Source organism: Leptinotarsa decemlineata, unplaced genomic scaffold (assembly GCF_025532065.1).
Source record: "Leptinotarsa decemlineata unplaced genomic scaffold, Ldec_3_MD MMD2_tig00002159_RagTag_RagTag, whole genome shotgun sequence".
Taxonomy (NCBI): Eukaryota; Metazoa; Arthropoda; class Insecta; order Coleoptera; family Chrysomelidae; genus Leptinotarsa; species Leptinotarsa decemlineata.
The window spans coordinates 2031385-2046799 of record NW_027412574.1 but is presented as its reverse complement, the minus strand read 5'-3'; the positions used below and the strand labels follow the sequence as shown (position 1 = coordinate 2046799).

The 15415-nt window shown below is 32.2% G+C and overlaps 1 protein-coding gene across 9 annotated transcripts in view; it reads left to right on the top strand.

Annotated features, from left to right (window-relative positions):
- The window catches only part of scrib (scribble planar cell polarity protein), a 313705-nt gene that overhangs the window by 269252 nt on the left and 29038 nt on the right, over positions 1-15415 (top strand). For all 9 annotated transcript variants that reach the window (XR_012465828.1, XM_074177044.1, XM_074177046.1 and 6 more), the window contains 2 exons: positions 6350-6460; positions 13628-13807. Coding sequence is in view for 8 of the 9 variants with exons in the window: in XM_074177044.1 (XP_074033145.1) it covers positions 6350-6460; positions 13628-13807 (291 nt within the window). In the remaining variant the exon portion in view is untranslated. The remainder of the gene's footprint in view (positions 1-6349; positions 6461-13627; positions 13808-15415) is intronic.

Here is a 15415-nt window from a genome sequence, read left to right as displayed (position 1 = left end):
TGAAATCGGAAACTGAGGGGTTCATCGTGACTTGCCAGGATGGTCTTCAACACCTCAGTCTACCGCAGTCGCGTGATGGGTATAGAGGTTCCTGACCCTAATGCACTTGCTATCAGCATGTCCAGCATATGCGGCCTATATCCATAGACATAACATGACCCTAAGAGTGCTATATTACCATCTACGGCATCTACCTATAGCTGTATATATTTTATAGAACTTTCTATAAACTTGCATTTTGTTACTTCTATTAGCGTATTAATATATAATTGATCTCCATCTCAACTAATACAAAATTTGTATTAGTATGTAATTGTTTTTTTATTATACATGTTTATTTCATTATATTTGTATTTTATTACATTCAAGAATTTTTTAGTGAATTTCAATTTATTCGTCAAATCATTTGTCACTTGTGAATTCTAAATTATTTTTTTCAAGTATTATGTTGTTTAATCAAAGAAGAAAGTAATACAAATTATGAAATTATGAAACAAAAAAAATTAATTGGCGTTCCTGGGCGACTTTATTGATTCCAGTGATGCATTTGAAAGACTGACTGAATAAATCTATCGATTGATTGATTCTCCCATTTGGACTCTTCATATTCAACTGAGTGCCAATTTCTTTCCTAGTCATATTCTGAATGAGAATTTTCTATACTTGTCTACTAATATCAACAACCACTTGCATGGGAATGGTTCGTAACTAGTGATTTGCTTTAATCGTGTGATTTTGAGTGGTTTCCAGGTATTGATATACAGGGTGTAACATAAGTATGTCAAAATAGTCAAGTGACGTATTCCTATATAAACTTGTGTCCGGATATGCTTCGTTTCTTAAATATAGGTTGTATCTCCGAAACGAAGCATTTTCGGATACAAGTTTATTTTTTCTTACAATTGTCCCAGGAACACGTCATTTGAATATTTGAATGTACTTATGTTACACCCTGTATTGTTTTTTCTGAACTGAATGGCATATGAATATATAATTACAAATAGAACTTTGAAAACAACATCAATCAAACAGTACACATCATTCCTTTCGTTATCTTTTGAAACCTCCAATAAAAATATAACTTCATCACCAATTTTCGAAGTTTCAACTGAATGGGATATTCTATGGTTTTTTTATATAGTCACGAATGATTTACTTGCTCCTTATAGGTATCGTTCGTAGTATCTACGTGGATCAAAAACAATTCAATAATACCGAAAATGGAAAAGAAGAAGTGAATATTGAGTAGTATTATGAATATATTTATAAAAAAAATACATGGTCTGAGCTTCATTTTTACAATCGTTTACAAGATTTAAGACTATATATTTTACAGTTTTTCTCTGGTAGTTTTTAAAAATCCAATGCCAAACTCGAAATCAAAAATGTTCTTAGATGTAAACATCTACTAAGTTGTAACGATTAAGTGGTTAACTGATTAATTAATTGTGTTCTGCTTTAAAGTACTCAAATTAATTCCACTTCTGTATATATGCAAACTACTAATTATAATATTTAAAACTTTGAAGTTGGATATGAGTAATGTCTTTGAAACGAGTTCTAGTAACTCGTTTGATCTGACCAATATACTTTTTGTCACTCTCACAGCTTATTACATATATCCCTAAATTTTCAGTTTACATCAGGGTTTTTTTAGAGTTATCCATCTTGTTTTAGTGAACAAGCAGTTTTGAAAGCTACACTTTTGTGTTTTTGAAAATCCATCCAAAACTTTAGTGTATCTTGGTACAATAAGCTTCGAATTTCCTAACTTCTTCTCAACATAGTGTTTGTTCCAAAGATTCATAAAACCAGATCAAGTGTATGGCTTGTTGATGAACTTAGAGAATGTCTTTAGGCCACATCATTATTGTTAGTTCATCATCATTTTTCACAAATATTTCTGGTATTATTCATGAGGAACAAGAAGCAGATTACAATAAGGAATTAACTTTCAGATCTAGGTAGAGTTGGTTACATTACTCTTCGTCGTCGTAATCTCATCAATCGAGGTGACTCATCAAGTAAATCAAATATTGTATCCAAAATAAAATCATGGGATTATTTGCATACCTTTCACGAGTTTATCATTTTTAAATATAAATAAGTATTTGGAGTCGAATCAATATATTACTCATAAGAACTCTTCTTCTTTATTTGTTTAGGATCAAATTAATATTTTTGAGTAACATATCACATATAGATAAATTCAAGACGAAAAGGTCAGATCAGAAATGTTTGTTCATTTTTGGTTTTGTTAGTATATGTTACAGGGATGATATAAGAGGGGCCCTGTCACAGGGTTATGCCCCTTCAGGGTTGATGAAAAGGTCAAAGGTAACACACGTATTCACACGTTTTTCGTTCATAATTTGAAAATGTAATAACGAGTAATACAAAAATTTACTCACAAAGCTCATTTTGTTTTATTCAATTGCCATTTAGCACAGATTTTTTTTTTGGCTGGATTTATTAAAATTTCATATCAGAACATACCGAGTTAGGACTGTTATTTGTGTAATGATCACAAACAATTTTTTTTTGAAAAAATTAATAAACATAATTTATACTCATGTCATTTTTTATCTAAATACCGGTATAATGATACTTTAGTTACAAAAAATTATAAAAAAATGTAAAAACATAATTTATAGTGTCCTTCCTTTTTTTCATCTTTAACTAAATAAAGATATACTTACCCCCGTATTGACAATAGTGTTATTATTACAAGTTAGGACTTCCATTCTTTGAAATGGACTGTAGATACTAACAATAATTGACAGTGAAGTGAAGTAACTTGGTTCAGAAGCTTTTTATTAATTTTTTTGGAATTTTTCCATCATACATCTTTTATTTCACTTTTTATTGACATTAACATTCCACTTATTATTCAACCATTAACAGTTCTTTCTCATTTCAGGTCACAATAATTTTTTTTTTAGTGTTATAGTATTTTTTTCCAGTGTTTTAACAATTTTTTTTATCAGTATTGGTTAATTTTTTCATTTCTTCGATATTACTTTTGTTTTAACTAACTTCTGAACCGATTATTATTATTCTTCTTTAAATCATTTTCAATGATTTGAACGTTCAATTCATTTCTTATTTTCTTCCATAGATTTTGAAACAACAACATTTTAGACAATATAAGTCCGAACTTGTAACATTCACCAAGGAACATAGTCAAACACTTTTAATCAAAAAAAATTATTTCACGATTTAGATAAAAAATGGGAAATCTTTTTGACAACCATATTTCATTGCTAATTTATCAAAAAATATTTTGTCAATTGTTATCAAACTGCCATGCCGGGCACAGCTTCAGAGCCCAATTTTTCTGTTCAGTGAATATCTGTCAACTACAATTTAACATTTAAATATTGCCTGGTAGAGGGATAAGGAATCCATGTCATTATTCAGAGTACAGTTTCAACTGAGTTCAAAAAATGCGAGGGCTCTGTCTTCCTCCGCAGTGATAGTTTTCACCAAGCTTAACAAGAAAAGCCAATTTACAGATATTATTTAAAAATATCGAACTGTGTTTTCGATATTTGAAAAGATATTTCAACTTCAACTAACTTGGTAGTAATTCGTACCAGCAATAACCATAGTTGGCAAAGCATATAAAACATTTGTCCTGACTCGAATTGTTCGAATGAATTCTGATATGTAATATTTCTTGTGATTATACGTTGGGTTGTGTTAATGTTTGGGTCATCAGCATACGCCGTGTAAGGCCAGCCAGGAAACAGGTAAAACGAAAAAAATTAATATCCAATATCCTCTTCCAACTCCAATCCTTGTGCTTCACTATCTAATACTACCGTACACTCTGTCATTGCCACATCTGAACTCTCTTTTAGATAGAAATAGGGTTTTCAGGCACAGTACAAGTTTAATTAAATTTTTATTTCAATAAGTGAGTCTGTTCCAGTCCCAATATGCAACTAAGTCAAAAAATACAGATTCGAAATAAATAGGTAATGCATAATTGTTATACAGTTTTCAATAGATAAAATAAAAAAGTTGATGGCAGTCACACATTATTGAAAGTTGTTACTACAATTGAAGTATCGAACTAACAAAATGTACCCACAGAACGTGAAACTTCACATCTAAGAACAGAAAAAACAATTTCAACCACATTTTACTCATATAGTGGATGTTGTATGTCTAATATTATTTTCATAAATATTAAGTTTTTTATCGACTTTTTTTTTCCTTGAATATAAATATTCATTGTATCAATAATATTATCGTACCTACTGGCTCAAATCAAAGAAGTATATCTAAAGCAACAATTAAACTTATTTTTTGTAGTAATGTGTATATATTCAAATCGTCGTTAGGGGGTATCATGAAAGCTAGCAAAGTAATTCTGCAGTTTTGTGTGTACTGTTTGAACCATTCACATTGAGAATCTCAGGGACTGGAATAGGCTCATTCAAGTCATTTCGTTTGCACTCAAAACGTAGCACAAATATAACCAACGAAAATGATAACAGGAAATCAGTTTCTGTTTTTCACATGACCTGTTGCAAACGAAAAGACCATCAACTTTCATTGTGTCAAAAAAATGTTATGTTAAGGTACATATTATGAAAACGTTGGAATGATTGAAACAATATTTTTGAGTAGTGTATTAATTACTAACACTAATTTCAATTTAAGAAGTAATATTTTGTTATGTTTTAAACTGTCCCCACGTATTAGAACTAGAGCACCTAACTCTCTACGCAAATTTCACTAACCAAATTAGCATCGTCAGGAGATGATTTCTTTTATCTCCTGGTGATGCTAACTCGGTTAGCAAAACGCGCATCGAAAACAAATGCTCTATTTCTTGAGGGTGGGAAAAGTAATTAATGTTAATTTTTTCCCAGACGTTCCAATTATGTCATATAATGTAATGATTCACATTTACGAAGATCTCGCTGTTTTATGATCAAATTTGTATTTATCAATTCATACATTAATCAATGTTCTTTGTTGTCTAAAAGATGAAATCTTGTTGAAGAAAGGGTTGAAAATGAGTATCGTCATTTTGATGTTTTCTCAATTGTTGACATTGATTTTTGGGAAAGAAAGTTTTTGGCCTTCTACTTCTCAACCTTGATACAAAAGATGTGGGAATCTTCCAAAGAAAGGAAGGAGTCAATCAATTCCAATATTAAACTCTTTACAAAGATGTGTAGATCATGTAAAGAAGTAACTTTCAGACACAAACTGAAAGAAAAATCCCTTTTGAAACAGCTGTTTTCATATAAACATTGAATTGCATGAAACAAATACTTTTATATGAACGCTGAATTATACGAAAAACACTTTTCTCCGTTCCGTTTGTATTCCAAGTATTCTTAATGGGATCGAATCAGATATCATTCTCAGGATTCCTACACAATATAATTACTGAAAGAAGTAAAATTTCACTTACATAACACTGTCATCCTCACTGCTAGACATCCGAGGTCTCGCCGTAAGACACTTTAAACCTTTTTGTCACGGAATGGGTTGAATCCACCCATGTCATCGATGACAATACGTAAAAAACATTCATTCGCTTATGTGATTGAATCCCAGCCATAGGAATCTTGTTTAAATTGAAAGGGTATATTTTTGGGATAGATTAATTTTTGGCAAACTTTTTGGCCTTCTACTTCTCCACCTTAAAACAAAAAATGTGGGAATCTTCCAAAGAAAGGAAGAAAGTAATCAATTTCAAAAGTAACTATACATTCATTTTGTTCTTCATTTAATTAATCAACAAATTATCGGTAGAAGAGTCATGTATATAACAAAACTATTTCTTCAGTTCAATTCCAGTAAATAAAAATAAGGTTGGTATAATTATTTCTGAGTGGAACTAAACATATGGGGCTGAGATGTTATGCCTGGTAACTTTTGGGATGATACTGAACTTAGTCCAAATATTTTAATAAAATGCATCTTATAGAGTTTTGAAATTAATGTTTTATTTATACCAGTAACACATAATCTGATTAGAATTTCATATTGATATATCTGAGTACATTGATTTCAACGTTAAAAAATGAATAAAACCTCAAAAAAGTAGGAATTCGGTGACTACTGGTTATGCGTCTAGCCAACCAAATATAGTGAATTGGAATCTCAAAAAAATTTTTAATTATGAAGTTTTATAAAAACAAAATAACTAAACAATTTTAGATTACTTGAATATTGCATTTTCGTTTTTAGAGATTGTTGACAATCTCCCCAAATGTTCAATATTTGATTAAATAAGATGTACCATAACTAAACATAATGTTATATTTTTTGTAAAGAACACATTTCTGGAAACTCAAATTGTATTTCTCTATTTTGATTTTAGGATGTGGCATTGAGTAAGCTGGGAGGATCTCTAGGTTTCAGTATTATTGGAGGAACAGATCATTCCAGTATTCCATTTGGAGCAAAAGAACCAGGGATTTTTATATCACATGTAAGTAGTCTTTTTATTCTCAAATCCCCCGTAATCAATTAATTATAGGAACATGCATCGCATAAAATTAAATAACAATATATTATATGTATTTTTGACCTTTTTATAACAGCCAGTAATCATTATGTGATTGTATATGGTATTCATGCAGGTATGAAAACGTGTTCGTATGAAATATTATTTTTCTTAACTACTAACGTATTATTACGTTTTGGATCCTTTTATCTACACTATTTATGAAGAGTAAATTAATTTTCTATAAATGAAAGATAAGTGTCACAAATCGTAGTTGCTAAAAAATAATTCATAGATTTTTAGCCAGTTCTTTCATAAAATAAGGTTAATTTATAAATTCAAGAGTTGGTCCAGCACATCTCTCGATACAACAAGTTGAAGTACTTCCGATTCACCTACTTGCGATTCAACATATTATCACGAAGAAATATGGAATATACTAATGTGCCTAGTTAGCCTTGGCAAGTACAAGTCAAACTCTGTCTATTTAAATCTGTAATGTAAACTTCAGATTACTATACGAGTATTTCTCTCTGAATCCGGTCTTCTTGAGAAAATTCATCCTTTTTTGATGATTGCAGGATTTGCATAAGTTCTTTCCATTCGACATTATCAATATTAAAAAAGATAGATTTTGCTTTCCATTGGTCATTCGTGGACTTCGTTGATCTATACCTTCTCTCTGATGTTGTCCAGTTTTGGTTATATGGGAAAATTAAATGAGTAGCCGAAACGCCGCGATTCATAATATTCGTTTTATAAAAAATCCTTGCGAAAAAGAAATATGATTTGAATCAGAGAGAACGCGGTATGCGTATTTGCGTTTTACATCGTTTTAACCATACTCTATCTATACCATTAAAATATAGTGAGTGAAAAGGCATGATTTCCGGAAGTTTGGGTAAGTCGAATTTATTGCCATGCTTTTCCATTTCTAACCTATTCCACAGGAAAGAGAAAACGGTATCGAATAATTTTTGATCACTATCGAGCGCGGATAGAATTTGAGATTGTGTACGAGGCAACGAGTTTTATGAATACATTGCTTTTTACTTTTCACACTCCACAATATGAAAAAAATTAAATTAGTTTCAGAAAAGATCAACAAAAAATCTGATTCTTCTACAAAAAAGACTTTCGTTCACTACTTTCAAGAGATTTTGAAGTCAGCATTTTAACGTTGACTACTTATGCGTTTGAAAACATATATTCGTATGGAAAGGGTCCTTTTTCCGGCGGTTCGCTTGCAATAGTGATTAACTACGATTTGAGATAGGAATTTCTGTTAGACTTGTTCTAGGTAAACATGCTTTTTTAGTTAAAATGAAAATGAGTGGAACTGTGACAGAATGTCAACTTAAGGTCTTGATTGCGAAAAAGAAAACTCTTTTTCCATCTTACAAAATCTCGTGGATTTATCGAAATATTACTATTTTTCAATTGATTGATAAAATATAATGTCATATCCAATATGTTTCCAAAAAATTACAAGAACGAGCAGCAAATTCATTAAGAAATTCGAGTCAAACTTTAGAGTTTTCTAGTGGAACTAGATGTAGCCTCCCAAGACTTCCCGATTATGAAATTCCTGAATTTTTAGGAATTCTTGAGATACTCATGAAAGGGGAAAAATTAATTGTTTATTCAATATTCAATATTACAAAATTACAAAAATAATTACAAATGTAGACAAGGTAGAGTGAATTAAGAGCGTTGCATTGGTTTGGTATGGGCCATATTTTCTCAAAATTAAATTGGGCACTGTGAAACTATTTGAGATGTCGTCAAGTGGTTCGGATTTTTCAATATATATTTTATTAGTTTAGTTTTGGAACTGTTCTACGCCGGGGGTTCAGTTTTACCTTTTATTTATTTATCTCTTAATCATCGAGTTCGGGACTGTCCATATGAACATAGGTGCGAAGTGTTCGAAAAAACATACCGTACAATTGCATACGGGTAGACCAAGTTCAGAGGATCATTATATTTAGAAAAGAGTGATATCAGTTAAATCATAAATGAATTATTAGATTATTATTTGATTTTTCAATTTTTTTTTTAACTTGAACTCTCTCTTGATATAAATTATATAGCTAAATGAAACTATAAACATGGATTCTACTTACTCAACAGTAGATTGACGTATTCCAAAAACACTTTATTGTGAGATTTTCACTAAATTGTTTTACAAAAACGTTTTTGTAAAACAATTTAGTGAAAATCTCACAATAAAGTGTTTTTGGAATACGTTAGTTATGGATTTTCATCAAGTATCGGCCGATTCCATCATATATCAACAGTAGATTGATTTTAAAACTAGTAAAATGAATGAAAACTATACATGAAATGACAGAAATTCACTAATTGCACTAGTTTGATGATATTTTGAATCAATCGGATTTATAATAAGTACTGAGCAAATCAGCATCAATCACTACCTTTTTCTTCTCATTTCTATAATTTGAATAAATATGTATGACTAAAATTTTTTAAATCGAATTTTTTATTTATTGAATCTGTTTCTCTGTTTATATGAACCATTTCAAACCAAAACCTTTCAGCGACACTGTGCCTCCCCCCTATGCCCCCTCCCGGGTTAAGTGCCATGAGTTGAGATCTTTCCCACACGGGTACTGTGTGCAGAACACCTAACCTAACCTAATTGAATTTTGCATGGGGTCCCCAAAAACTAACCGGAGATTATTGTTTTTAAAAAATAGATCGCGGTCGAGTGTTTTTCGTTGAATCTGAAAAGGAAGTGTTTGTTATCTGTTAGAATTATTTTTATACTTACCGGAGCCGCCTGACAGCGACTCTCGGAGGTGGTCGTTGGTTCTGCCTGGTTGGCCTTCTAGTCTTGTCTCTCTCTCGAAATCTGGGGTCATCCCTGTTCAGTGCATTGTGTAGATCGCTTAGCGCTGGATTGTCGTGCGCTCGGATTCTGTCAAACGCGTCTTCTGCGTGTTGTCTCATATACATTGTGTCTTGGGAAACCTGCAAAATTATATAGTCGCATCAAAACTCAATGAAACATATGCTTAATTGTATATCACTACGGAGTTTGATACTTATACTTGACTTTTGACATTCAATTAAAATATTTTGTTAATATACCTAATGCATACAAATAAAACTTATTCCTGTATTGAAGTTTTTTGTTCTGGAGGTTATACAATTATATCTCCTTAATTCTGTTGAGTTTTTTTGCACATTACAATTTGAAATCTTCAATTATAACTTATACTACTCTTATAAATTATAGCAGTTTTGCAGATTGAATTTCAATTTGTACAATAATTCGATGCAACATATTATTTTGTAATATGTTATAAGGTTTTGTTTTAATAATATGAGCTAGAAATCGCTTGAAAAAAATTGATCCAGATAGGAATGAATCGATCAAATTACGTAGGTGGTAAACCATCGATTACAAACATGCTATGTAGTGAACTATTTTTATCCTGTATTTTTATGTATCCGTAACTACCTTACAAAGTTTCAGTCTTGTAATTATAATATATCAACACAATGTGCATTCACTTGTTTTAAAAATTAATGATAAAATTTCACTTTTTTCATTTGCTTTGTGAAGACGTTTAATAAATGAAATTTTAGCTTTGTGTACGAATTGCTGTAAAATTTCTGTCCTTGTGTTCTGTACTACTGCTAAGTTTGGCGGGGATCAACGGAGTATAACGGATGTTTCACATCGATACACCTGATGTAAACAACTTGAAATTTTAATGAAAAAATGGAGCAGATAATATGATAAGCAGTGGAAAGTAGTCGAATACATCCGTTTATATTGCATTTGAATTTCATTAGTTTGTAAATATTTTGGAAGCATACAACAGAAAGTTGTGCAACGTTACAATCTTATCATCCAGAAATCTGAAAATGTATTCTAATTTCACATTAATTTCAGTTGGTTTGACAATGTGTTTGAAAAATTGAAAAATGAATGAGATTTTTGTAAATATTTAAAATCATATAAACATCCACTCCTCTTTAAATTAAGCACTTTTCCCACCCACCAGATATGCAATACTCTTCTCGACTAGCGTTTCGCCAACCAAGTTGGCGTCTTCAGGAGATGAAGAAAACACCTGCCGTGAGGTGCCCAAGACCGTAATGCACCTGCTCAGCATGTTCAGTATATGCAGTCTCAGCCTGTATCAATCGACATAACGCGGCTCTAAGATCGCTTTATTATCATCTTTGGCACTCGTACGGTATTGACTAGACACCGGTGTTCCCCTACGCTTCGGGGAATATTGAATACGTTGTGGGGAATGAGAAGTGCCAAATTTATTGGAACTACTCGTTCCTCACGCTTAGGATCATACAAGCTAATAAGCTTGATATAGTCCTACACCACCAGAGCATAACGATATTTGTCGTGCAGTTTTCAGCTCCTGACGAGAGGAATATCGCCCGAAAAGAATATTTTTAAGTACACACATACATTTTACACATTTGTTTACACACCTAGACAACCAGTACACATAATATACAGGGTGTTTATCAAACATGCGGCATAATTTAGGGAACTATTCCTTGGACTCTTCTAAGGATATTTTGTCCTTTGATGATTTTTGATAGCGAGCGAAGAAGAATTTCGACAATAACAATTTATTACTAAAAATTACATGATGTTTCTTGATCTACAAGAACTATTGAAAATGACTACTCCTGCTCTAATGCAAGAATCCAATCTTCTCCTCATCGACTCTCGAACTCTTTATACTTTGAAAGGTTTTTCTATTAGGCAAATTGCGATTAGGAAATCGTTCACTGTACAACCGCCTAGCTTCCAATGAATTGCCATCAGCAAGTACATACATGAAATGCATGTCAGCCATCTCTGCATTACTATAGTATTCATGATAGAGGACTTCACTAACAAGACTTTAAATATTGAACACAGAACTCGTCAAATAAACAAAGTCAATCAGTTTCAACCTATTCGACACATACAAATGATCACTTACAAGACATACTTTTCAAATTGAATGTCTGCAGCCATTTTTAGTAATCGGAATGTTGTTGGTAGGTATAGTACGCTATACTTTTATTTCGGCCGCCTCATGAAAATTACGGTCGGGTTCGACGTAAATAAGAGATGCTTCTGTTTTTTTCTCTGATCTGGCGCGAACTATTTTTGAAAATTTAAAATGAAGTTAATTCTCAGTATCAAAAGATACAACTGTTAACATAATACTCTGTGTTAGTAGTGTAGGTTAGGTAAGGTCCAAAGTCAGTGGGTCTATTCGATCCTCCACCGCAACCCGCAAGGGTTTATTGTGGTTCACACCTATTCACACTCGACCAAATAAACCCAGCTTCTTAACGAAGCCGATTAGTTTGTATGGTGAGTGGTCTTTAAGGTCGGCTCTGCCGAACTCTAAAAACCTGATTCGGTCCCCAGCGCGGCAGGCACAAAGTATGTGCTCTGCTGTTTCCTCATTTTCCAAACAGAGGCGACACACACTGTCTTTCGACAGTCCAAGTCTCTGCATATGATGATTCAAATGATAGTGACCTGTAAAAAGGCCTGTAGTTCACCACTACTGTACTCTAACAACTGTTTGGTATCAAGCTTCGAAGGGTATATAAACGCCTTGTAGTGAGTCAACCCTGGTATATTACCAGAAGTCCATACATTTTCTTGCCATCCAGGTGTCCAATCTTTCTTTGGCAAAGTCTAAAGTGATGCCAATGACAGGTTCTGGTCCGATGAAGCTGCTTGCAGCACCCTCCTTTGCAGGGGAGTCAGCAGCCTCATTGCCTTCCAGGCCAGTATGGCCAGGAATCCAGACCAGAGACAATCTGATGAGTCTTCCTATCGAGGAGAGTCGTTTTTGGCAATTTGCTACCTATTTAGACGTTGCTCGATAGTAGCTAAGAGCTACGAGAATATTTTTGTTGACTTGTGTATGAGGTTGGATTCTTTTAATTTCTCCGCACACAATTCAGTAGCGTAAATTTCCGCTTGAGAAATACAGTTACTAGGGTAACACGGAGTGGATTCCTATCTGCATAGTCGATAAAAAAATGTCTATATCGAATTGAAAATAGAAATGCGTCTTTTTATCAAATACTTTCGTTCAATTTTGTAATTAATTTCCGTGAACAATTTATTTCTCTTACACATTACAAACTTTGTATAACCTGTGATAACTAACTTTGGAATTCAAAACTGTAAACATCGTTATATGGAGAATTCAAATACCTTTCGAGCGAAGGGTGATAAGACTTCTCTTTCTATTTGGAAAAAATTGATAGCCCCCTCTCTGTGGTGAGTGATGTCACACCGTTGATTTTTTTTATATAAAAAGTACTAAAAATGATTCCTTTTCATATATATTTTGTTTGACTTTGATATCTTGCCGCGTTCAAAAGTTAAGAGGGGGGATAATTAAGTCCGTACTGTATACATAACATATGATATAATACATTATCTTGTGTAAATCTAAAATATATTTTGAATAAATCGATAATGTTACTGATTAGGCTTCTAGGTGTTTCCAGAAAAAAATTCTATAGTTTTTTTTTAATAAAAAAAGGCTATTATGATGGTTACTTTATTAGGAATAGAGTTGGCTGCTTTTAAAGCAATAAGTATCGGAAAATGATATTGTCCATAAGGTTTTGACAATATGAACATTTTTTCATCTTTAATATCATATTTATTTCATTCAACAATTCATACAACTGTGTATTCAAGAACAGTAATTTTACTAAAAAGCTGAATATCTATGATTTTTTGATAATATTAATCTCCAAAACCTATTCTGAATAACTTCCAAAGGTTTGAGATGAGTCCTTACAACTCCGCCACATCTCGGAATTCTGTAACATAGATGGCTTTCGAACAAGGCATGATATAATGTCTTTGAAAGTTTATAATCCAATAATTTTAGATATTTGAAATGATGATGCCACCTCAGATGACAATCAATATAGATCCTCATAAATTGTTCCACAGGTTGGAAGTAGTAGGGTTTATTTTGACGGTTGACCTCTAGGTTTTGAAAAAAAACGGAATCTTTGATTTATTACGGGAAAATTGTATTCACTTACTTTACCAATTATTTACTCAACACTGTATAAATATGATAATGTTGGTGAAAATGAATATATTTATTTTAGATGGTTCCTGGTGGCACCGCCGCTAAATGTGGGAAGCTTAGGGTAGGCGACAGAATATTGAAGGTCAATGGAACTGACGTCACTCAAGCAACTCATCAAGAAGCTGTCATGGAATTACTGAGGCCTGGTGACCTAATTACACTTACCATAAGGCACGATCCTCTACCGGAAGGATATCAGGTTAGTCCTTAAGACAACAATAATAATTTCAATAATTTAATTTAAATAATAACTGGTGGTGATTCAAAGTTATGTTTTTCCAAGCAACTCATGGTTTCATATATAGACGCAAAAGTAAGTATTTGAAAATTCAATAATTAATATTTTAGAGTATCATTGTATTTGAATAATGGTTTAAGGAGAATATTTCCTAATGATATAGTGTTGTCAACGTATGAACTTTCATAAATGTTATCCAGGAAACCAATTTCAACAGAACTTTGATAGTGCTTCCTTTGTGCTATCATATTTATGAATAATTATTGTATCATTACTTTGTATATTTCAATTTGAAAATTAAATAAGAATTTTCATTATTGCCTAACCTTACAAAGAGTGATTTCAAGTACCACTGAGAGTATCACTATCATGTAACAAAAAAAAGCTTACCTGTTAAGGTAAAAGTACATAATTATGGAGTATTGAGGCTTCTATCATATTTAGAAAGATTTGCAGCTATACAAGAAAGTTGAGCAATATAGAATTTTTTTAGCAGATGAAGAGATCTTTAAAGATTGGAAATATATATAACTAAACTGTATTGCATTCATTTTTTAAATGATCCATTATATTTTTTGGAACATCCTGTTTGTCCTTATTTGCGTAACAAAATTTCGCTTTGAACTTAATTATGTAAATGTTTGCCTCTAATTACAGGATATTCATAAATTGAGTACTTCTCTGTCTACCAACAAAAAAAGTAACTAGGTTTATGGGTAGAAAGTGACAAAACGAAATGTACTTTCAAAATAATATATTTATTCAACTTTTTTTTTCAAATAAAAAAGTTATTTCATTTATAATACTGAGGAATCACAGTAATTTTCCCTAAAAAAATTCTTACAACTTAGTCAAAGTCAGGAAGAAAAGAAAAGACACCTCTTTTGTTGACAGGAACAGGACAATCAATTTTCTTCACTACTTCTTCAGCATCATATACTAAAATATCATCCTTTTCAGGCCAACGCTAACTAACACATTCCTTGAAATGACCACTGATTGTCATCGTCTTCACCTCATATTTTGTATCACCTGTCCCACTATCAATTACTTTAAGTACTAGGCCGGGAAATTTCTCTCCCTCATCTGTTACTACCACATAATTTCCTAATTTAATTTCAGTTAAGGTATTAGAATTGGGATACAAATCATTTCTGTTTTCATCTTGTACAGTTTTTTTAAGTGACTTTCACTTGTCATTTTTCTTATTTTCATTGAGCCTTTCTTCATTTTGTTTTCCTAACGGTATTTTTGCTTTCTTGGTTTTGTTTGTTTCTTTAGGTACTTTCTTAGCTCGCTCTTTCTTCCTTATTTCAGCTTTTCCTACCTTCTCCTTTTTCTCTTAATCTAAACGTCTCTGATATTCTATATATCCCTCAATAGTTGCTACAGTTGGAATTACTCTTTTCTTCATATTTCCTATGGCCTTATTGGAAGTAGAAGTATCCGGTCAAAGCAAGACATTTTAAAATGGGGTTGGGAATTCTATTTTTTTACAATTATTGTCGGTTTGCGATATACAGTTTTTCCTCCTTTTCGGGAGGGAACAGCCTGACCTTTGGGGCAGAG